The 25,034-nt window shown below is 47.7% G+C and overlaps 1 protein-coding gene across 7 annotated transcripts in view; it reads right to left on the bottom strand.

Annotated features, from left to right (window-relative positions):
* Positions 1-25,034, bottom strand: part of LOC134901174 (CTD small phosphatase-like protein 2) — a 52,419-nt gene that overhangs the window by 14,806 nt on the left and 12,579 nt on the right. For 4 of the 7 annotated variants that reach the window (XM_063914296.1, XM_063914299.1, XM_063914295.1 and 1 more), the window contains 5 exons: positions 23,514-23,622; positions 23,322-23,433; positions 21,192-21,320; positions 6,147-6,233; positions 2,656-2,718 (listed from right to left, as the gene is read on the bottom strand). In XM_063914296.1, coding sequence (XP_063770366.1) covers positions 2,656-2,718; positions 6,147-6,233; positions 21,192-21,320; positions 23,322-23,433; positions 23,514-23,622 — 500 coding nt within the window. The remainder of the gene's footprint in view (positions 1-2,655; positions 2,719-6,146; positions 6,234-21,191; positions 21,321-23,321; positions 23,434-23,513; positions 23,623-25,034) is intronic. The other 3 variants (XM_063914298.1, XM_063914300.1, XM_063914301.1) reach the window with 3 other exon arrangements.

Genomic DNA, 25,034 nt, shown 5'->3' with positions numbered 1-25,034 from the left:
CTCTGCTGATTGGCAGGTACTTTATTACCGTGAAATTTATCACTTTTCAAGGCTTAGTACAGTGGTGGCCAACGCGTGGCTCTTGAGCCACATGTGGCTCTTTCTTCTCACTGATGTGGCTCCTGACAGTCTGCACTCTACACACTGACACGCGGCCGGCTCCCACCTTGCAGGGCTGCTGGGAGTGGAGGCAGGAGTGCCACACTGGCACTACATCATTGCCACATCACCTGCCCTGTATAGGACTCCTGCCATTGCCGTGAAGAAGCGGCACCTGTCTGGCCTCACTGTATGCCGGCACACTTCATGCTACCAGTGACCGAAGAGGGGAGAGATAGAGGGAGAGGATGCTAAAAGACACAGAGGGAAGGGGGAACAAGCAGAGAGGCACGGAGTGAAGGGGGAGCCAGCTGACAGGCACAGTGTGAAGGAGGGCAGGCTGAGAGGCACAGAGTGAAGGGGGAGTCAGCTGACAGGCACAGTGTGAAGGAGGGCAGGCTGAGAGGCACAGAGTGAAGGAGGAGCCAGCTGAGAGGCACAGAGCGAAGGTGAAGCAGGCTGAGAGACACAGTGAAAAGGAAGCAGGCTGAGAGACACAGTGAAAAGGAAGCAGGCTGAGACACACAGAATAAATGGGGGGCAGGCTGAGAGGCACAGAGTGAAGGAGGGCAGGCTGAGAGGCACAGAGTGAAGGGGGAGGCTGTGTTTCAGAGTATTATATGTGGATCTTTATTGTTTCAGTGTTTCTTACCCCCCCAGTGTAACTAAAAATGTGGGTGTGACACATGGTCATGCTCCTACAAACCTCATACCAAAGGTGGGCGCACAACAATGAGGTGTGGCCTTGTGCCAGTTGGGCCATGCCCCACTTGTTGCACGCGCACCTTTGGTGTGAGCATAATACCGGCTCTTTGAGTTGACTACAGATATTTTTGCGCTCTTTCCCTCTGACTGGTTGGCCACCCCTGGCTTAGTATATCTCCCCCCCCCCCCGCTGTCAGGCTGAATATCGAGGCACCTATCGTGATTGAAGAAATGTCAGAACTGCTGTGCGCCTGGCCACAGCAGTACCTGGGGCTCTGTGCCTGTATTACACAGCTGACAGCCTACTCCTCCTGTTCATAGGCATGAAGCCAGTGCCCGCCAATTAAATTACGCCACACAGTGGTACAACCTTATTCACATTACATAGAAGACAGTGTGGTCTCTCTGGATAGGGGCATGACCACAAAGTAGTAACCCCAATTCAATTGTGTCACGTTATATCACACAGTAATGCCCCTTGCACCATATTATACACCACACAGTAATGCCTATTATAAATTATGTCCCACTCATTAAGGTCAAAGCAACACAGACCTTTAAACTTTGTCAATGGTGGATGTGTTCCTGCTTTTTGTCAGGGGTTTATGTGCAATATACCAACCCCCTACACCCCATTTGGAGTCCATGGTCAGCGGTCCCAGCATTTTTCGTTTGGAAGTTTTCTGCTACTAGAGGTACCTCTGAGGTGGCACCCATTTTGGGAGAGACATTTTCAATAGCATTTTTGTTACTGCCCAATGCCCCCAGTCAGTGCTCGTGTGCTCCTGCTGCTGTTTCAGCTGTATAGGCTACCGCCCAATCAGAGCTTTACTGAGCTCCAATCGCAGTAGAGCAGCAAATGGGGAGCTGCTGCACGTCCCACTGCTGCTCTGTGTCAAGCTGACTCTGAGCCGGCACTAAGCTTGGAATGAATGCCCCTAAGCATTATAAATGCCCTAGGCATTTTCCTAGTTTGCCTATACCTAGGGCCACCACTCTGCTTACCAGCTCACCTTTGTAAGGATCTTGCTGATTGATGCCTTGCTATCAGTGACCACAGGTAATTGCTTCACCAGGGGCTTTCCAAGTAGCCCCGATAAGCCAGATCAAGCTGCGGTTTATCTGGGATTTTGTTTCTCCTGTCTCAGACAGGTAAAATCAAATCCCCGAAAGCAGCCACATTTTCATGCGAAAACGTGGCTGCAGCTAGCTATAACACACTGGTTTCATTGAACCTGTGTGTTTGTGATTTTTTTTTTTTTTTTTAAACAAGCAATCCTAATTGGATTAAAAAATTAATGAAACATTGTGAAAAAAACAAACAAAAACTCATCAGTCATACCCCCTATATAGTCTTGACCTTGCCTAGTGGTTGGCTTAGTATGTGCAGGCATGCGGAGACTAATAGTACGTGATCCTGGCAATTCAGCTGGCTTAGAAAGTCCTGTGGTGCGAGAGTCCTAATAGAGCCATGTCAGCTGAAAGGGACCAGGCCCAAGTGACAATAAGGTTGACTTGATGGTGAGTGATCAGGGAAGTAAGGCAACAAGATGTAGGTGGTTTTCACTGAATACCAAACGCATATGAATTTAAAGATAATCTACCATCCAAACACTGATTATCAGAGTTTGCATTCATTTATTTATCTCATTAGCCAGTAATCAGCCATGTAGTTTAAGCACTTTTGCATTTTTTATTTTTTTATTTGAGACAAAACATCTCCTGGACTTAAAATAAGCTGGATCCTCAGAGGAACTGAAATCAAGAAATCCAAAGTGGCCATTATATTGTCTCTCTGAAACTTAATTCGTTTTTACCATTTATGGTACAATTGGTTTTCTTTCTACTCACCTCATATATTTTACAGAGTGTCTCAAGGAATTCCCTGACATGGGGCCGCAGCTTCAGATATACCTGAGACATAAGATATTTAAAAATAAATAAACCATCCACAAAACATTACTGAGCAACAGTCATTCAGCTGATGTTTCAATATTTGGAAAAGCCACCAAACCATTAAATACGTAATGTGCCATACATGGTTACTCCACCATAATGCATACTTTCCTGCAAGAAAACCATGTAGAATTAGAACAAGGACATAGCTGAAATAATCATAACTTTATAAATAATTACACACGCTAAGGAATCTTCAGGTTTCATGGACTCTCACATTTATGTTAATTGCATAGGTTGCCTACGCAAAGTACAAAGGCATTTCCTTAGAGGAGCGTTAGATCTTTGGTCATTACTAAACGTAGGTGTGCAGAATAAGTTATAACGGAGAGGAGAATTAAAAAAAAAAAGTTTCATGCCTGGCACTCAAACCTTAGTGATTACAATGACCTAAACACTATCAAACACTTTAGGACAAGTAACCAAACAGTATGGCTAAATTAACTACAATCCAGTCGGGGATGATGGAAGGGTACTAGGTGTCTTAGGCACCGCTTAGGTACTGGGTGACCTACACAACTCTTCTTATCTTTTGTAGAGCATGGGGGGCAGCAATCAAATGAGGGGGATGTCAGAGCTCGTTCTGCCAGTGCCACTGCTGCTCCTCTACATCTGTTCACATCTACGGAGGAAATCTTTTGTCTGTCTAACCCTAATCTTACTAGCCAGCGCTTCATCAGTTGCAGTCCCGATTTCTTTCATATAGTTTAAGTACTAACTAATTTTTGGGGAACTCTCCTATTCTAGTAAAGGTATATATATATCAATCAATCAATGAATTCTGTTTATTAGAATGCTGAGAATGCTGGTTATTTGAAAAGAAAGGGTAATATGCAGGGGCGTAGCCAAAACTTTGGATGCCCCACAGCAACATTTTGAAGGCGCTTCTGGCCGAAAGCATCTAGAGAGACCCCTCTCTGCAGCAGTTGTTAATGTTATTCCTCATAATAGTGCCCTAGTTTGTTTTATGAACCATAGTAAAGCCCTAGTTCATGTTATGTAACGCTGTAGGGCTGCCAGTACACATTATGCAACACAGTACCCCCTATTCACATTAGAACATACAGTGCCCCCAGTTCATATTATGGCACATTAGTGTTACCAGTTCATATTATGCAATACTATAGTGCCTCCACTTAATCTTGTGCCACATTACAGTGCTCTAGTTAATAATATGCAACATAAAGCCCTCCAGTTCATTTTATGCCACATTACAATAACCAGGTACAGGGGCATAACTATTTATCTATTGTAGGCTCCAAGGCAAAATTTGTAAGTACTCCTATGCACCAACCAATAGTGAAAAAAGTATATGACACATGTAACTGACAGGGAAGATGGGCCCCTCTCAGCTCTGGGCCCCATAGCAGCTGCACTTCCTGCACCTATAGTAGCTATGTCATTGGTAATATAGGTTCATAGCTGACTGTTGCGCTTAGTGGCATATGTATCCCAATCCGCATCTCAGATGGTGATGGGTTGTGATAAATATGAACAAAATTGCATTGCGATAATAGAATACACAACAAGTATTATCGCATGCAGGGACAGAGTTTGCAGTCTGCTTCACACACGTATCACTATTTTTCACCCCCCTGGTATTTTTTCACAATTCCCCTTAGTGAATTTCAAGCAGACCACATTTCCCATTATAAGAATGGGAAATGCGATCTGCTTAATTAAAATACGTGAATTTAAAGGACTTGGAGTCGTTTTTCATGAAAACTGCTCCAAAAGCTCTTTAATACATTCAAGTGATACTAAAATAACGTAAAAACACATTTTCACGTTATTTTAGTACCCACAAGCAGGGCCGGCTCTACTATTAGTCAGCTTTAGGTGGCTGCCTAGGGTCGCCGGCCCCTAGAGTGCACCACTGAATTCATCTAGAAAAAAAACTTGAAGGCTGTCTCTGTAAGCGGCCTCCTCCTTTTACACTGTGCTGGCTGCTGCTGCGGGTCTAGTCAGGTGCCGTTATCAGGCTGTAACAATGTCTCAGCACTTTCTCCTGCTCATATGTGTAACATCAAGTCATGCAAAGACACACAGGAGGTGGCTGTAACTATGGCTCCCAAGGGCAGCCCCTACGGCTGCTCCTCATAGTCCTGATGCACCTCCTCCAAGCCCCTGGATCCTGGCTCTCCAGCAGCAAGCAGCACCTGACTACATTATGGGGTTTTTTGGAGTATTACTTGCCAATTACTAGGGAAAACAAAGAAACAACTTTTAGGTACACTAAGTAACCCATAGGGGTTTCTGTGGGACCACAGACAGTACAGTTCTTACAGCCCGATGGCATGCCTCCCAACTTATGGAGATCCAGATGCGGGACTCCTATGCGCCAGCGCCTGAAAAGGGGGCATGGCTTCACGTAAATGACATGACCCACGCCTCCCATTTCATCACTGTGAATAGACGCTGTGCACATGCGCACAGCATCTAGTGACCTTTGCTCTGTTAACAGAGCAGCGAGTGACAGGAAGCAGGGAGTATCCCAACTGTACCCCCCCCCCACCACCACCACCATCATCATCATGGGACACTGCGGCCCGTGGGTGGGATAGTGGGGCAGTCCCCAAAAAACTGGACTTTCCAGCAAAAATCAAGACAGTTGGGAGCAGTGGCGGCTCCAGAGGTGGGACTGCATTGCAATCCAAATGTAAAATAGGGGAGTCACACCAAGTGCCAGTGAGTCAGTTTGGGGTGGCAGTTGGTGTGATTCCCCTATTTGAAATTTGGACTGCGCTACAGCTCCACCTCTGGAGCCACCTCTGGTTGGGAGGTATGTAATAGGTGGTTTGCACTTGTAAACAGCATAATAGGGAAAACAGACACTGGGGCACAATACAGTACATATGGAGGAGGGGCAGTCAGTTCTGAACTTACAGATGGGGGGATGGAACACAATAGGAGCAGCAGTGTCCTATACAATTTCTAAACATGACAGCTCACATGTATACTGTACATAGGCAGAAAAAAATGGTTGTCACTCAAATATTTGTGACTGTGTGTATATTCTTTTTCACTGTATAAGTCCCCGAGTGATGTCCCTTTTTTTCAGTATATGTATAATGATGCAATTTACCTCATCCCACCTAGTGGCCGCCTGCATCTCCCCTCCAGGAGGTGGTGGTGGGGGAGGTTTGCAGGTTATGGGGTGCTTTGCTCAAGCTTTGCCTAGGGTGCAGAGAAAGCTTGCGCTGCCCTACCCACAAGTCACACATTAGTATGAAAGTCTCCTACTTAGGACCACACTAGAGCTCTGGACCTAGAGGCACTGTGTAACCCATCCCTATTATAATTTATAATCCACCATTGTCGGAAACCAGGTTTCCAGAGAATCATCACTGCACAGGAGAGAGCTGGATGGGATCCATGTAACTAACCTTATAATATTTATCTTGAAAGGGAGTTAGGAATGTGAAGTCTGTATCAGGATGTGGAAGGAGTGAGCTCACAATCAGTACATCTTCCTGCATTAAGAGACACATCAGCAATATTAAATCTATGATCATAGTGAATAAACTGCATTCGACAAAATCATACAATAAATTAGTTTAATAAATGCAATCCAACATTCTCGGTAAAGGACTTTGGGGCACATTTATCACAATCCGCATCTGAGGTGGCGGATGGGGTGTGATAAATTCTCCCAAACGCTATGCGATAATGGAGTACATCGCATGGATGTATCAATTATCGCATGCAGGGACAAAGCTTGCGGCCAAGCTCTGTCCCTGCGAATCAGCTTCAAACAGATCACTGTATTGTTCAGAAAAAAAAATACAGGAATAAGTGTTTGCGCATGAGCCGGCTCCGCTGCCGACTGCCTTCCTCTTGTCCCCGCTACCTCCTCTCCTGTCCCTGCATAACTCCCCTGCTCCCCACTTACCAGCCAATGCTCCCCGCTGCGGGCTCCTGTCACCCGCATCCCGGCTCCAGTCACCAGCTGCCCGAATCACCCCTCCCGCCACTTCTGCTCTGCCTTCCGCTGCTGCCCTAGCCCCCCTGCACCCAGTTTTTTAAAAGCTGATGTGTGTGTGTTATGCTGGGATGCAGTAAAGTGCCAGTTGGCCCTTTCACTGCATTCCGGCTTACTGCATATGTGATACCCTGAAACTGCAGCCCAAATCAACTGTGGCACTACAGGTGCCAGCATGACTTTAATAAAAGTAAAATGTTTGCTGGAGTTGCATAGCACTGTGCCAGCAGCCTACGGCTTGCAGCACAGAAGGAGTTAACAGCACAGCTCATAGCTATACAGATTAGTCTGCAAAATGCAAAGGGCATGACTCACTCATTTGCAGACTCAGAGCGGGAAACACAGAGCGGGAAATCCCAGATAGAATGTGTACCTGGGAATGCAGGGTTATAAAAAGGTTGTCCTGCAGCAGCCTAGAGAGAGAGGACAGTCAGTGAGGAGAGTGAGCAGACAGTGAGGTGAATTTAGCCAGAAAGATGTAGCCCCAGTGAGAGCTCCCCACATGTTTTGGTGGGGAGTGATGGCAGCCACAGCAAAGCACTTGATGACAGAGGGAGACATCGCAGTGTAAGAGCAGCAGTATGCAGAATCCAGTGAAAGGGTGATGCCAGGAGAAAAGTGTGCTAATGGTGTGAGTCTCAAGAGGTATCTGGGTGAAGTGGTCGGAAGCCACGCGGCGTGAGTAAGCGCCCCCAAGGAAAAGAATCCTCGCTAAGTAAGAGAGAGAGAGACGGTCACCTGATGTGTAGCACTACTGGTCACAGAATGCCCTGATACGTAATGCTGTTTGCCATGTATATGCCGCTGCGACTAAGCGATGCGCTGGAGGAGGTGCCCTGATGTGTGATCCACTGTAACTTATGCTTTGTGCTGGAGGAGTGTTCACAAGTTATCCCTGCAATCTCCCTGTTTGATGTTTAAATAAACTTTATGCTGTTTTTCTGAGATGGCCTGGCGCCCAATTCTTTATGCGCTGCACCGACACCTGTAGTCCACACCCGCAATGTACTTGTAGTTAAAGACCTGATTCTTCAGGGGACCCTCTGGTAACTGTGCCTGAACCCATGACCAGCCGGGGCAAGGTAAGGGTGATGTACTATACACAGTGACTGCAGATCTTGCATACCTAATACTAGTGGGCTATCACACATACAGCTGATCGGCCGGCCAGAGAGGAGACCACCGCTCACCCTCCACCGGTGATTGTAATCTTTGTTTTATTTATTCTTTTAAAAAACTGGGTGCAGGGTGGCTAGGGCAGCAGCGGGAGGTAGAGCAGAGGTGGCGGGAGGGGTGATTCGGGCAGCTGGTGACTGGAGCCAGGCCGCGGGTATCTGGAGCCCGCTGCGGGGAGAATTAGCTGGGAAGCAGGAGCTCGGGACAGGAGGCAGCCTGCACTTGAGTGATCAGCCTGTGGTCTATGTAGAAACACAGAGCTGATCATACTGCCACGGTCCTCCAGTCCCTGCACAGTGTTCTCTGCCGGGGGACAGAGAAATCAGTCCAGGAGGCAGCATATCGCAGTTGAGACCTGTAATTTCGCCAGCCTGAGCTGGCGTAATTATCACAGGGCTCATTGTGGGGGGGTTTTCACCATTTTTTTTTAGTAAATTTGGTCAGATCGCATTTCTTACTATAAGTATGGGGAATGCGATCTGGGTTACTAAAATAAAAAAAGAAAAAGAAAAAAAAAAGAAAAGTGAATTAAGGGTTTGGAACAGTTTCATGAAAACTGCTCCAAAAGCCCATTAATACATTCAGCGATTCAGGTGATACTAAAATAATGTGAAAAGGGTGTGAAAACACCCTTTCACATGATTTTAGTACAAATAATGTTAATAAATAGGCCCCTTTGTTTTTTTTTACCAAAGTCAGCTAGAGAGAACAAAAATCATTGACTTCTCTGCACTTTTCTCTATATTACATTTAGAGAAACAAAATGTTAGGATTTCTCCAGCTAACTTGCTGGAGAACAAGCCTTTAAGTTCATGAAATAGACCTCTTAAAACTATGCTTACAGTCAGGGCCGTTTCTTTCTAGACAATTTGGCTTCCAGTGCGAGCACAAAAAAAAAAAAAAAAAAAAAGAAGAGGGGTATGTGAACCAACCCCCTTCGCCCATAGACATTGTAAAAATAAAATATTTGGCTTCTGAAGACGGGACACAGCAAGGGGAAGGAGAGACGCACGCTGCGCTCTCCTCCACTCTGGCAGGGCAGACAGGGCTGGGCCGCAGACGTTCATGGTGACGTCATTTTAGAAAAGAGCTTCAGGAAAAGGGTTCCGGAGCATTCCACACCAATAATAGCCCTTACTACACACAATTAGCTCTCACCATGTGCGGCTGTGTGCACTTCAGAGCTTGCGTACCGGCAGCTCCTGATTGGCTCACAAACTGGCACCATATTTCAGATGGCTGCTGCACCAGAGGCGGGACACAGCGAGGGGAATGAGAGTTGCGCGCTGCGCTCTCCTCCACTCAGGCTCGGACAGGGGAAATGGAAACAGAGGCAGCAGCAGTGGACACAGGGGCAATGTGTGTATATACGGCACTGCTGGGGGCATTATGTGCACATATGACTCTGCTGAGGACATGTGTTTTAAAAAAAAGAAGAAGTTTATGCTCCAATTGATGCCCCGCCCCTTTGGTAGCTCCACCCACATCACCGCCCACGTTGCCCTGCCCACAGTTCCTAAACCTATTTTCCTACAAAAATAGCACTGTGTGTAGTTCTGTAGGAAACTCGCACATCAAGACTCTGTGGTATATTGAAGAAAACAAACGTTGCGTATTGTTTATGGAATCCTTTAGAAGTGCGAGCAATGCTTTACTTACAGTGATACCCAGAAGTGCACACAGCCGCACATGATGGGAGCGAATTGTATCTGCCCCCATATTTGTGACATTCTGTACTGATGTCCTGAAGCATAGCTAAAGATCTACTCCAAATGATGTCTGTACCAACTCTCAATGCCTCTAAATCATGGGTCTTCAACCTGCAGCCCTCCAGCTGCTGTGGAACGACACATCCCAGCATGCTCTGCCTCAGTTTTGGCATGCATTAATAGGAAACTGTGGCAGTGCATACTGGCATATGTAGTTCCACAGCAGCTGAAGGGCCACAGGTTGAAGACCCATGCTCTAAATAATTAGAATTTGGTCCCGTGTTCCTCTTGCTAGACACGGAATCCCTTGAAAGACATCTTGCATTTTTTGAATCTAGCAAAACCCAAATAGATGACCAGTGGCGTAACTAGAAATTTTGCTCACCTAAGCCAAAAAAGTCCCCCCCCCCCCCCCCATTGCAATTAGAAAAGTAAAGAACTTGCGCGCATATGCTCCAATAAGGAGTAAAGGGGCGTGGCTTTGCAGGAAAAGCTACCTTATACCCCAGTTTTGCAATGTGCATGCCCAGACATTGGCCACCACAGGGGGAAATTAAAATAAATAAAATAGAAAGACCTGATTCATGCCCTTTACATTTGTCATTTCTCATACGTCCTACAGGATGCTGTGGACGACATCAAGACCATGGGGTATAGACGGGATCCGCAGGAGACATGGGCACTCCAAAGACTTTTCGTTGGGTGTGAACTGGCTCCTCGCTCTATGCCCCTCCTCCAGATCTCCGTTTTAGAAATGTGCCCAGGTCGACTGAGGAGCTCTACTGAGTTTCTCTGAAAAGACTTGATAGGTTTTTTATTTACAGGGAGATCTGCTGGCATCCGACTCCCTGCTTCGTGTGACTGAGGGGGGAGAAGCAGAACCAACTTCCTCAGAGTTTCATGGCTCTGTTTCTGGCTGACAGGACACCATTAGCTCCTGAATGGAACTGAACGCTAGCCGTGTCTAGATGCTCACTCCCACAGCACGCCATCACCCTCCTCGCAGAGCCAGAAGTCAGAAGACAGGCGAGTATGAGAAGAATGATCTTCAGTCAAGTAAGTGACGGCTGAGGTGCGGTGCAGCTGGCGGGAGCGCAGCGCGCCATTGCTGCCCACACACACAGGCACTGCAGGGTGCGGGGGAGGGCACCCTGGGCAGCAAGAAAAATACCTCAAACTGGCTAAAAGGGGGCATAAGATGCTGCTGGCACAGCCCTACCCCCTCCAGTATAAATATTGCCATGGATACTGAGGGGTCATACTTGCCGACACTCCCGCATTCTGCGGGAGGCTCCCGTTTCCCCGGCCAGTCTACCGCTGCCCTGGAAAGTGCCTTCAATCCCCCGGAATCCTCCAGCCCCATGTAAAATCCGGGTTGTGCATGTGTGACCCCTGGGTCCTGACGCGACGGGGGCGGAGCTTGATACGGCCATACACTGCGGCGCAGGATGCGTAGCCGCACACCAATGCCTACAAGCGGTGATCTCCCTCCCGCTCACCAGTGCAGGCAGGGCAGGCATGGAGACCACATAGGTCGGCAGCGCCGGCGGCAGCAGCAGCATCAGCGGATCCCCATTCCCCCCTGCCCCTGCACTTTGGGAGCAGCGGGCAGTGAGATATCTGGGAAGGGGAGTGACAGGCCAGGCACGGAGAACCGCTCTGGCAGGAAGACTGAGCTAGGAGGTGGCTGAGAACTTGGACGAGAGGCTGGAGATGGAGTGCCTGGTCCCAAGGTGAGTGTATGGTTCTACCCACAGCGTGTGTCCATAGTTTGGAATTGGCCCGTGTAACTGTAGGCTGGCACTTACGTATGTATGTATGTATGTATGTATGTATGTATGTGTGTGTGTAGGGTGGCACTGACCCCGGTTTGTATGAGTGTGTGTGTGTGTGTAGGGTGGCACTGACGTGTGTGTGTTGGCACTGACCCGTGTATGTGTAGGGTGGCACTGACGTGTGTGTGTGTGTGTGTGTGTGTGTGTGTGTGTGTGTAGGGTGGCACTGACCCATGTGCGTGTAGGGTAGCACTGACCCATGTGTGTGTGTGTGTGTGTGTGTGTGTGTGTGTGTGTGTGTGTGTGTGTGTAGGGTGGCACTGACGTGTGTGTGTGTGTGTGTGTGTGTGTGTGTGTGTGTGTGGGGTGGCACTGACCCCTGTTTGTATGAGTGTGTGTGAATGTAGGGTGGCACTGGTGTGTGTGTTGGCACTGACCCGTGTATGTATGTGTGTGTGTAGGGTGGCACTGACGTGTGTGTGTGAGTGTAGGGTGGCACTGACGTGTGTGTGTGTGTAGGGTGGCACTGACGTGTGTGTGTGTGTGTGTGTGTGTGTGTAGGGTGGCACTGACCTGTGTGTGTGTAGGGTGGCACTGACCTGTGTGTGTGTAGGGTGGCACTGACCTGTATGTGTGTAGGGTAGCACTGACCCGTGTGTGTGTGTGTGTGTAGGGTAGCACTGACCTGTGTGTGTGTGTGTGTGTGTGTGTGTGTGTGTGTGTGTGTGTGTAGGGTGGCACTGACGTGTGTGTGTGTGTGTGTGTAGGGTGGCACTGACGTGTGTGTGTGTGTGAGTGTAGGGTGGCACTGACGTGTGTGTGTGTAGGGTGGCACTGACCTGTGTGTGTGTGTGTGTGTAGGTAGGGTGGCACTGACCCGTGTGTGTGTGTGTGTGTGTGTGTGTGTGTGTGTGTGTGTGTGTGTGTGTAGGTAGGGTGGCACTGACCCGTGTGTGTGTGTGTGTGTGTGTGTGTGTGTGTGTGTGTAGGGTAGCACTGACCCTTGTGTGTGTGTGTAGGGTGACACTGACGTGTGTGTGTGTGTGTGTGTGTGTGTGTGTGTGTGTGTGTGTGTGTGTGTGTGTAGGGTGGCACTGACCCCTGTTTGTATGAGTGTGTGTGAATGTAGGGTGGCACTGGTGTGTGTGTGTTGGCACTGACCCGTGTATGTATGTGTGTGTGTAGGGTGGCACTGACGTGTGTGTGTGAGTGTAGGGTGGCACTGACGTGTGTGTGTGTGTAGGGTGGCACTGACGTGTGTGTGTGTGTGTGTGTGTGTGTGTGTAGGGTGGCACTGACCTGTGTGTGTGTAGGGTGGCACTGACCTGTGTGTGTGTAGGGTGGCACTGACCTGTATGTGTGTAGGGTAGCACTGACCCGTGTGTGTGTGTGTGTGTAGGGTAGCACTGACCTGTGTGTGTGTGTGTGTGTGTGTGTGTGTGTGTGTGTGTGTAGGGTGACACTGACTTGTGTGTGTGTAGGGAGACACTGACCCGTTTGTGAAGGGTGGCACTGACCCATGTGTGTGTGTGTAAGGTGGCACTGATCTGTGTGTGTGTGTATGTGTGTGTAGGGTGGCACTGACCAGTGTGAGTGTACGGAGGCACTGACGTGTGTGTGGGGTGGCACTGACCCGTGTGTGTGTGTGTGTGTGTGTGTTTGTAGGGTGGCAATGACTCCTGTGTGCAACTGCAGGACAGCACTCAGAGCGGCAGTAGACACGCCCATAGGTGGAGCTAGACACGCCCCTTCAGCATCTTGCCATGCACCCTCTCATACAGTATAGAATCTCCCTGAAACTTGTTTCCGAAAGTAGGCAAGTATGTGAGGGGTGGAGCTTCTTCCTCACGCAGCCAGCACACTACACAGCACCATTTTCTCTCTCTCCTCAGGCTGCAGAGAACACGCTGGTCCTCTCCTCCACTTCTGACAAGTACAGGGTGCTATAAAGGGGGGCACAAAGCGATTGTGGAGCATTTGATAGTGTATATTACTATTTAAAAGCGCTTTTGGGCTATGGACATACTGTGTTCACAGGCAATACTGGCGCTGGGTTTGTGAACTGGCTGCTCCTATCCTGTGTCCCTCTGACAGATTTTACTGTGGGTCTGTCCCCAAAATAAGTCCCAGTGTGTATGCGAGTGTGGTGTACACATGTGAGGCATGTCTGAGACAGGGAGTTCCTCCCCGGAGGAAGCCATTTTAGGGACACAGTTGTAATGTGGTGGCGCTACGTGACAGTATGCATCTGATTAACCGTAGATTGGATAAGTCTGAATCTAAAGGTCCATACACACTTAACGATATAATGAGCGACGTCGCTCATTTTCCCCCTCCTTGAGCGACGTCGCTCATTTTATCGTTAAGTGTGTATGCCGCCAGCGACGACCGATGCGCGGCGCCGCGGGTCGGCAACGATCGTCGCTGTCGGTAGGGCATGCATGAAGGATGAGGACTGTCGTCCACGACCTTCATGCAGGGCTGGCGGGGGTGTGACGTCACTGAGCGATATGAGCTGTCATATCGCTCAGTGCATACAGGCGGCCGCCGACCGGCCGGCCCGGGAGGGGGAAACGTTAGACGATGTCGCTCACAGAGCGACATCGTCTAATGTGTATGGGCCTTTAGGCTGCATGCTGGAGAAAATCTGTGGAAGATGTGATTTTTCAGGATACTGTTATTCCTTATGCGGGCGGCCCCACTGGGTCACATTAGAGACCATTTGCAAATGTTGTAAACACTGATACCGACACTGATTCTGATTCTTGTGTCAACAATAGTGAATCCAGAGAGATGGATCATAAATTGGCAAAAAGTATACAATATATGATTGTGGCTATAAGGGACGTGTTGGAGGTTACAGAAAGCACTCCTGTACCTCAGGAGAAGGCTTATTTATGTAAGGGAAATAAATCCTCTGTTTGAAGGGATGTGGGTGAATCCTGATAAAAAATGTCGTATTCCCAAAAGAATTCACATGTCTTCAACTGGGAAAGGATAAGCTAAGGAAAAAATGGGAGTCACCCCTTGTGTTAGACAGTGCACTTTCCAGGTTGACAAAGAAGGTAATTCTCCCTGCACCTGGCACGGCTTCTCTTAAAGAGCCGGCAGACCGCAAAATGGAAACAACATTGAAATCCATTTATGTTACCAATGGTACACTGCTCAGGCCCACTATTGCCTAAGCATGGGTGAGTCACGCTATTGAAAAACGGTCAGAAAGCGTGTCATCAGAAATTGACGCGATTGATAAAGATGAGATACTCCTTAAGTTAGGGAATATCAAGGCCGCTGCCGCCTACATGCTGGAAGCAATGAAGGATATTGGACTCTTGAGTTCACAAGCCGCTACCATGGCAGTATCGGCTAGGCGGGCGTTATGGATTCGCCAGTGGAACGCGGATGAATATTCCACAAGAGACATGGAGGCTCTCCCAAATAAAGGTGAGGCCTTATTTGGCGATGGCCTGGATGCAGGTAAATCAAAATTTTTGCCCTCTGCGCCTGCACCGGCAAAAAAAAGTCCTATCACCCGCAAATGCAGTCCTTTCGGCCCAATAAATACAAAAAGGCGAAAGGTTCCCCCTTCTTTGCAGGTAGGGGAAGGAAGCCCACACCGGCTCCAGGTTCCCAAGAGCAGAAGTCTACCCCTAATTTTGCCAAATCCCCAGCAGGACGCTGGAACTCCCTTGCGGGAGGCTGCTCGGGTGGGGGCACGTCTCAAACTCTTCAGCCAGGATTGGATTCTGTCTGGCCTGGATCCCTGGGTGTTGCAAATAGTATCCCAGGGATACAAACTCGAGTTTCAAGACGTTCCCCCCATGCCGATTTTTCAAATTGACCTTGCCAGCTTCTCCGCCAGAGAGAGAAGCAGTAACAGCGGCAATCCAAAAATTATGTCAAGACCAGGTCCTGGTACTGTTCTCACAACAAGGGCGTGGTTTTTATTCAAGCCTCTTTGTTGTTCCGAAGCCGGACGGCTCGGTCAGACCGATCCTAAATCTAAAAGATCTGAATTTCTTCCTGAAAAGGTTCAAGTTGGAATCACTTCGGCGGTGATTGCCAGTCTGGAGGAGGGGGACTACTTAGTGTCGGAAGACAAAGGATGCTTACCTGCATGTTCCCATTTATCCTCCTCACCAGGCTTATCTGAGATTCGCGATTCAGGATTGCCATTACTAATTCCAGACGTTACGTTTCGGTCTCTCCACGGCACCGAGGGTATTCACCAAGGTGATGGCGGAGATGATGGTCCTCCTTCGTCAGAAAGGAGTCAATATAATCCCTTATCTGGATGACCTCCTGATAAAGGTGAGATCCAGGGAGCAGTTATTACAAAACATATCCCTCTCCCTGTCAATACTCCAACAACACGGGTGGATCATAAATTACCCAAAGTCACAGTTGAAACCGACGACAAGGTTGTCTTTCCTCGGGATGATTCTGGACACAGAAGTTCAGAGAGTATTTCTTCCGCTGGAAAAGGCTTTGGAAATCCAGAAAATGGTAAAACAGATATTGAAACCATCAAGTGTGTCGATCCATCAGTGCATTCTGTTGTTAGGGAAGATGGTGGCGGCCTACGAGGCCATACAGTTTGGCAGGTTCTATGCCTTTCGTATTCCAGTGTGACCTGTTGGACAAGTGGTCGGGTCACACCTACACATGCACAGAAAGATAATCCTGTCGTCAAAAACCAGGATTTCGCTCCTGTGGTGGTTGCACAGCTCTCACCTGCTAGAGGGACGCAGGTTCGGGATTCAGGACTGGGTCCTAGTAACCACATATGCAAGTCTCTGTGGCTGGGAAGCAGTCTCTCAGGGAGAAAACTTCCAGGGACGTTGGTCACAACAGGAAGCCTGCCTTCACATAAACGTTCTGTAGCTAAGAGCCATTTACAACGGCCTTCAACAAGCGGTACATCTTCTTCAAGACCGTCCCGTGCAGATCCAGGCGGACAATGTAACAGCAGTCGCATACATAAACAGGCAGGGTGGAACGAAAAGCAGAGCGGTAATGGCAGAGGCGACAAAAATCCTCCGCTGGGCAGAAAAACATCTACAAGCTCTGTCGGCAATATTCATTCCGGGAGTTGACAACTGGGAAGCAGACTTCCTCAGCAGACACGATCTCCATCCAGGAGAGTGGGGCCTCCACCAAGAAGTCTTTGCAGAGGTGACAAGTCTTTGGGGAGTTCCTCAAATAGACATGATGGCGTCTCGTCTCAACAAGAAGCTTCAGAGATACTGTTCCAAGTGGAGAGACCCTCAAGCAGTAGCAGTGGATGCACTGGTGACCCAGTGTGTGTTTCCGTCAGTGTATGTATTCCCTCCACTTCCGCTGATCCCAAAAGTACTCAGGATCATGAGAAAGACAAGGGTTCGAGCAATCTTCATTGCCCCAGACTGGCCAAGAAGGGCTTGGTACCCAGATCTTCAGCAGTTACTCATAGGAGATCCTCTGCCTCTTCCTCCTCGGGAGGACCTGCTGCAGCAGGGGCCGTGTGTGTACCAAGACTTACCGCGGCACACGTTTGACGGCATGGCTGTTGAGCGCCTTATCCTAGCCAGGAAGGGTATTCCTAAGGAGGTCCTCCCCACCCTTATTCAGGCCAGAAAGGGAGTAACGTCAAAACATTACCACCGTATTTAGAGAAAATGTGTCTTGATGTGAATCCAAGAAAGCTCCTACGGAAGAGTTTCACTTAGGACGTTTTCTCCATTTTTTTGCAGGATGGTGTGGAGACGGGCCTACGATTGGGATCAATCAAGGTCCAGATTTCGGCCTTGTCAGTGTTCTTCCAAAAACAATTGGCCTCTCTTACAGAGGTTCAGACCTTCGTGAAAGGGGTTCTGCATATCCAGTCTCCATTCGTGCCTCCAGTAGCACCATGGGACCTTAACGTGGTATTGCAGTTCCTTCAATCGGATTGGTTTGAGCCTCTACAAAAGATAGAGTTGAAGTTTCTCACTTGGAAAGTGGTGATGCTTTTGGCATTGGCATCTGCAAGGCGGGTGTTGGAATTGGGGGCCTTGTCTCACAAGAGCCCTTACCTGATTTTCCATGAAGATAGGGCAGAGTTGCCAACTCGCCAACATTTTCTTCCAAAAGTGGTTTCTGCTTTTCACATAAACCAACCTATTGTGGTGCCAGTAGTTACTGACACATTCACTGATTCAAAGTCTCTAGATGTGGTTAGAGCTTTGAAAATCTATGTTGCTAGAACAGCTCATATACGGAAAACAGACGCTCCGTTTGTCCTGTATGATCACAACAAGATTGGCTGTCCTGCTTCCAAGCAGACTATTGTACGTTGGATTAGAAATACGATTCAGCAAGCTCATACTACGGCTGGATTGCCGTTACAGACGTCGGTAAAGGCCCACTCCACTAGGAAGGTGGGCTCATCCTGGGCGGCTGCCCGGGGGGTCTCGGCATTACAACTTTGCCGAGCAGCTACTTGGGTCAAGGTCAAACACTTGCTAAGTTCTACAAGTTTGACACCTTGGCCGATGAGGACCTAAAATTTGGTCAATCGGTGCTGCAGGGTCATCCGCACTCTCCCGCCCGTACTGGAGCTTTGGTATAGACCCCATGGTCTTGATGTCGTCCCCAGCATCCTCTAGGACGTATGAGAAAATAGGATTTTGATAACCTACCGGTAAATCCTTTTCTCCTAGTCCGTAGAGGATGCTGGGCGCCGGTCCCAGTGCGTACTTTACCTGCAGTTTAGTTATTACAGTTACACAAGTTGTGTTATCTTGGTTTCAGCATGTTGCTGCAATTAGTTCATGCCTGTTGGCGTGTGTTATGTTGAATGCCATGTGTGCGGCATGGTTGAGGGTGTGAGTTGGTAGATATCTCACCACTAGTTAAGTAATTCCTTTCCTCGAAATGTCAGTCTTCCTACAACTGAGGTCTGGAGGAGGGGCATAGAGGGAGGAGCCAGTTCACACCCAATGAAAAGTCTTTGGAGTGGCCATGTCTCCTGCGGATCCCGTCTATACCCCATGGTCTTGATGTCGTCCCCAGCATCCTCTACGGACTAGGAGAAAAGGATTTACCGGTAGGTTATCAAAATCCTATTTTTTCCTCTGTACTGTAATGCCCCTTACACATTATGCCCCACACCGCAATGCCCACTGACATTATGCTACACACTGCAATGCCTGTGACACATTATGCCACACAGCGTCATACCGATTATACATTATGCCACACACTATAATGCCTGACACTACCACACACCGCAATACCAGTGATGCATTATGCCACACACCGCTATGCCAATTATACATTATGCCAAACACTGCAATGCCAGTGATACATTATGCCCCACAGTAAGGCTTCTAATTACTTTTAAATTACCTGCTCATTGCCAGGGGTTTCATGGTCTTGGTTCCATGCTTGTTGACAGGTGTTTCATGCTCTGGGTGTCATGTTTGTTGCCAGGGGTTTTCATGCTCTAGGGGTCATGCTGCCGCCAGTGCTATGTGCTCCCGGCACTTCCCGGCTCCCTGTCAGACAGATGCTAGAGGTCAAGTATGACCTCTAGCATTTGTCTTCTCGAAGGAGGTGGCCATTTTAGGAGGGACTTTTAGCAGATCAACTTGCAGATGGCTAGCCTGCATGGGAATCTGCTGCTTAAACAGTGGCGGCGGCGCCCCCTCCCCCCAGCCTTGCGCCTCCAAGCCTCTGCTGTGGCTGCTGTAGTTATGCCACTATAGATGACCAGTTCTGGAACCTAGATATAGGTCCTTTCTAAAAAAAAAAAATTTAATTGGATTTGGGACACCCCTGATTATTTTCCTTTTGGTATGATAAAAACATATGCTAAGATTGAGCTCCATCAGACTACCCCAACTCGTGCCTCGAAAAACTTGAAAATAAGATTAATTTAATTGAAATGCTATAAAATGATTTATTTATTAACAAAATAATCACATTTAGCCACGTGAAGCAATGTTCTGACAGTTTCTATTAGTTTAACAAATTAGGTGACAAATTAAGTGATAAATGTTCCTTTGAGCAGGATTTTACTGCCCTGCATGTGTGCCAAGAAACCAACAGATTCTGAAAATGGTCCTCAACTTGACAGAGATACTCTTGGTTCAAAGTAACTCCCCATTTAGCTGGATCATTCACGACAGAAAAAGGACAGGCTTGCTTAAAATCTGCACATTCATTCCACTCAGCAGGATCTTCATCTAAAAAATAAGATGGCAAATGGAACCTCGTAAAAAATACATAGAGATTCTGAAGAAAAGGTCACTCATACTGTTGGACACCAAGTGAGGTACATGTTTAGGGGTAACAGCCAGGCGCATGTTCTTTTTCGTCACAGCAACGGGTACATTTTCACTCTTCCAAATCAGCGAGCATGGATGTGACCATACTGTGTTTTGTCTCCAAAGGCATCATCCAACAGAGCCAAACCAGCCAATTCAGGTGTCAGATACCAAAAGGGACCACAAACTTTTCACAGCCTCTTCTGAAACACTCTTGTTGGCATCACTATAGGCATGCAGGAGCAGGGCCGTCTTAACAGCAGTGTAGGCCCCTGGGCACAGCAATGCTCTGGGGCCCCTACCCATGCTCCAGCGGTAGGGTTGGAGGGAGCTATCAGTACCAGCTTTGATGTCCCGCAGGCGGTAGGGAGGTGTTCTATGTTCTGCTCAGCATATAGGACCTGGAGCAGTGATTTCTGCTAATTACTCCTTTACTGCACAGATGGGGAGGGAGGGAGAACACTAAACTGTAGAAGGGGCATTGGGCTGAATGAAGGGGCCCCTGGTACATGACTTCCAGGGTGGTAGGGGGTATTTAATACGTAAGTGAGGGGAGGACAGTGGAGTGGTCTTAATATTCATAATTTTCTGGTGGGAGGGCAGCTTGCTTGACCACAAATATCTCCAGTTCCTGGATGTAGATTTCTTAGCTTTGAATTGGATAAAAAAAAAAACGAGAGAGTCCCACCTTTCAAAAGGTACTGGGGACTTGGGAATCAGAGCTCAGGAGCCAAAGCAATCCACCGACAAAAATATAAAACTGCATATTAGGCGTGTGGAGCTGGAGCAAGGACCAGCTGCTTGAAGGCTGATATCTCTAGTTCTGGGCATAGTAGAGACAAGCTGCTAGTGTCCAACTAAAAGGAGAGATTCCCAGCTTTTGGAGTTTACCCTCAGAAAAACTCAGAGTCAGACAGAACCCGAAATATCTGGCTGGGAAGAGCAATTAACAGGCTTGGATGGGGACCACTGCTTTGAAGTCCGATATCTCTGGTTCCCCAGGGCCGATTTTCAAAAATCTGGTACCCCTGGAATGAGGGGACCCTCAGCTATCAGCCTAGAGAACTTATACTCCTGGGGCCCTTGGGCAAGTGCCCAATGAGCCCATACGAAAAGACGGCCCTGTGCAGGAGTTTCATGAAATGAAAATCATGGTCAGGGGCAAGAACAAGCACAAGGTGCTGTGAACCATGCTACACAGTTGATACGAACAAATAGAAGTCACGCAGTCCCACTTCCTCACAAAGCAACAGTTTAAACTGGTCTTTAAAGAGCAAGCCCTTCAAAGAATATATTGCTTGAGCCATGAAACGGGCAATGTGAATTGCACCAGGCAGGGTAAATTTGATACCTCTTGCAGGAGTTTCACCCAAATATATACAAATAAGATGAGGAATTCTCTGTAATCGTCCCAGCAGTGTGTCTCCTGTCACAAAGAAAATAATTTGCTAGTTTCCATTTATTAATCGTTAAATAATAAGGTGTACTTTATTGTACTTACCTGGAGCTTTTCCATGACAAAGGTGAGTATTTCCTCTGCTTTCTGTTTCAGATGTGATGACAAGTGTCTCTTGTTGATCCCTGTGACATATGAGGTCTTGTCTACTTCTTCCCAAGAGTACCGGAACCTCTTAAAGAGAGTATGTCAGGGCCAGCGGATACTGAGGCGGTCAACTCAAAAACAGACTTCGGAACCACATCCAACATATGACTACAAGCTAGTATATACAGAAGGTTTCAAGTCAAGCATTTTCTCCAACATAACACAGACGTTATCTACGGAACCTGTGAAACATGTTTGGTCAAGAATAGGAAAATTATGAAATATCTGGCATCACAGAACTGAACAATAAACACCATTCCTGCTAAGGTGTTGCTGCTTGTAGTGTCTGTGAACATCGCTTGAACTTTATCGGAGAGACCCCATTCATTAAGATTTTCAACAGCCTTTACTTTGAGTGCGGGCGTACATTGCATATCAGAATACATTATTTACCCTTCAAATGTGTTGAAACATGTCTTTGAGCCAACCATAAGTAACAGTACGCATGGCACAAACTTAAACAGAAAACCGTAAATTGTGAAAAATTCAAGTCTCGAGGCATGGATAAGAATTGTTCAATCGAGCTCAGATTGCGCATACATTCTTACTATACCAAAAGGAAAAACACTACGGTGTATCCCTGTATGTATGCAAAACCACCGAAAATAAGGGACTAACCTAAAGCCTGGCAACTGTAGTGAGGGACATTGTTGAAACAGCAACCACCAGTGGCGTATTTAAGGGTAATATTATTGCCGCCGCTGTCCCCCCCCCCTTCCCACCACACACCTATTTCCCCACACCTATGCCCCCCCCCCCCCCCCTGAGGCTGTGAGCAATGCCGCTGGCAGGCCACAGAGACGCTCTGCTGCTGTTACAGCCTGTTAATGTCCCCGAGGTTGTGAGCGGCGCCACCGGCACGGGCGCTCGCTGCTCTCTCCTCCTCTGCTGTTAATTTCCCCTTGAGGCTGAGAGCCACAGCGCCGACGCTCGCTGCTCTCTCCTCCTCTGATGTCATTGTCAATTCAAACCGCCACAGCAGAGCAGCGAGCGCCCGCTCCAGCGTCGCCACTGACAGGCGAACATTATCACCAATTTGTCAGGTAACCAGGGCTGTGTTACTAACCAGGGCTGCACTGCCACCAGGAGCAGCCCCCAGTGGCCAGTGGGACATCAGCTAGACTACTGGAGGGGGGAGGAATTAGCATGCCGCCCGTAGGCACGTGCCTAGTGGAAAATCCGGCTCTGGCCACCACATTAAAACATATGCTACAATCCTGGCTAACAGAATTCCAGCTACAGAAGGCAAGCAGGATTAATAGAAAAATAAAAAAAACCCTCTTCCATAAATACACACACATATACACACTTTGAGCAGGATGCACTACCCTCAAAAATTCAGTCAAACCTCTGAAAATGCTGAATTTGGAGGTTTGACTGCATAACCCATTTGCATCAAGCTCTGGAAAGCAAAACTTTCCAGAACTTGTTCCCGAAAAGGCAACGCTCATTGCCTAATAGAAACCGATGGGCTTCTTACCGCAGACGTCTCCAAGAGGGATTCAGTAGGATGCCTCCCAGTGTTCCCCATGGCTCACACAAGCGTTGGGTGATGGTTGTAAACCCAGAAGTCCTCACACCACAAAGAACAGCTCTTATCTGAAGACTTGTCCTTTGCAGTTTTAATTGCAAATCTTCATGCATATGTTGTTAACAATGCTAATATGTATGTAAACAGTGGAGGCAGGGTCTGCGCAAAGTTTCTCAGCACCTTAGCAAAAACTTCAGCCTACTGCCCCTACCACCACCAATACCCACTTCCCAGCCCTTCAGATGAAATTGTGACTTATACGTTTGAGAGCCACCATTTGCATTAAGTACAACGATGATGTTTCTTTCAAAGACATTATGATAGGCAGACTCAACCGCCCTTTCCCCCCAGGGGCAGCTTCCCAATGGTAGAGCCGGCCCTGACTGGAGGCATGTATTTCACTCAAATTGGGATGCTTGATTCACCCCACCTTTTGTCGTAAGCAGCCAGGCAACTAATGAAATGCTCACGTACTTGAACAAAAATGTCATGTTTACCAAGTCCAGCACTAGAGTCATCTCTGGAGCGCTGCGAGTTTTAAATGGGATCTCATTCTTCCTCTGCCGTAGTTCACATGAAGTGGCTTGGGCATTGCAGATAAACTTGTATCTGAAACAAAATAAAATACAATTCACAATTTACCTCCAACATTAACTGTACAAATGTACTTCATAAACAACAACACTCACTGATTGAATTCCTCTTTAACATCATCCTCTGGGAGGTGGCTGAAATATTTGCAGTCTGGAATATCCGTAGTATGTTCTGCATGGTTAGGTGGACTACAGCCATCTGAAGCTTAAAATAGATGAATGATCATTAGATGAAAGATCTGATGTAGTTTGGTTGCCATGATATTTTCAGAAATGCACCCATCGCCCACCAAGTGCATCAGGGTGGTGACTGTCAATAGTATTCCTTAAGGTGCATGCAGTCATTACTCTGGCATGGTCTGAATGTCAGTCTTTTTAGTGTTAGGTTTATGCTGCAGGTAGGGCTAGGTCTACAATCGGATTCGGTATGATATACCGATGGACGGGAGATATCCGGTTGATAGATAGACAGTGTCTAGTTAGACAGTCAATAGATAGACACCATATGTTAGACGGGTCAAAAGGTTGACTTTAATTTTAAAATTTTACATGTTTTTGGACTATTTCATACCTTCTCTATCCATGTCGGCATAGAGTTGGTTATAGACCTTGTGGCGAGCGCTGCTTGCCTGAAGCGTGAGGAGCGGAGTGAGCCCCGCGAGGGTATGCCTTTGTACAATTGGGGGTCCCAGATGACAAAACTATCCACACAAATCACAAAAATGCAAAAAACATGGTGTCTACCTTTTGACCCTGTCGACCTAATGTCTGTCTAACATATGGTGTCTATCTATTGACTGTCTAACTAGACACTCTCTATCAACCCACACCCGGACAGGATGCTGGCGGTTAGAATACAGACAGCGGCATCCCGACCATCAGAATACTGACAGCCCCCCAAAAAGTACTTTAACCCTCCACTGCCCCCTACCCTAACCCTCCCTTGTGGATGCCTAATCCTAACCCTCCTCGGTGGTGCCTAACCCTAACCATCCCTTTCCCACTGCATAAACCTAACCCCCTTCCCATCCCTGCACCCTAACTCCCCTTCTAATGCCTAAACCTAACCTCCCACTCACCCTCGGCAGGATGCGATCACGTCCCACTAATAGAGCGCTCGGGCTTCCTGAAGTTGGTATTTTGACACCAGGATCCCAATCTCCATCGGTATTTTGATGCCGGCATTATGCCATCAGTCAGGATTCCAACGTCAGTATTTCAGCCACTGTAATCCCGTCTGGCGGCATTGTAACTACATACCCTACAATCAATTGAAAACCCTGTCAGTATTCACAATGTCAACATTAAACCATGTTGACAGAATGTGGACGTTGTACCACGCCCCTTAAGGGGCAATATACTGCCTTAACATCCCCCTGCTCCACTGTATTAGAAGAAGTTACTTTACACCAACAATCATGGTACTCACGATCTGGCTCAACCTGAAACTGGCTATTATGCAAGATTGTCAGTTAGAAACCGGATAGGCAGCAAAGGCACTCAAATTGATCTCTTTGATAAAATAAAGCCAATAGATATTGAACACAAATTGTCTGCTGTTAGACACAACCCGTCTTTCCCTTTAGTTGTGTCTTCCATGTAGCACTCGGAATTTAG

The sequence above is a fragment of the Pseudophryne corroboree genome, chromosome 1 (genome assembly GCF_028390025.1).
Source record: "Pseudophryne corroboree isolate aPseCor3 chromosome 1, aPseCor3.hap2, whole genome shotgun sequence".
Taxonomy (NCBI): domain Eukaryota; kingdom Metazoa; phylum Chordata; class Amphibia; order Anura; family Myobatrachidae; genus Pseudophryne; species Pseudophryne corroboree.
This window is presented reverse-complemented; position numbering and strand designations above follow the sequence as displayed.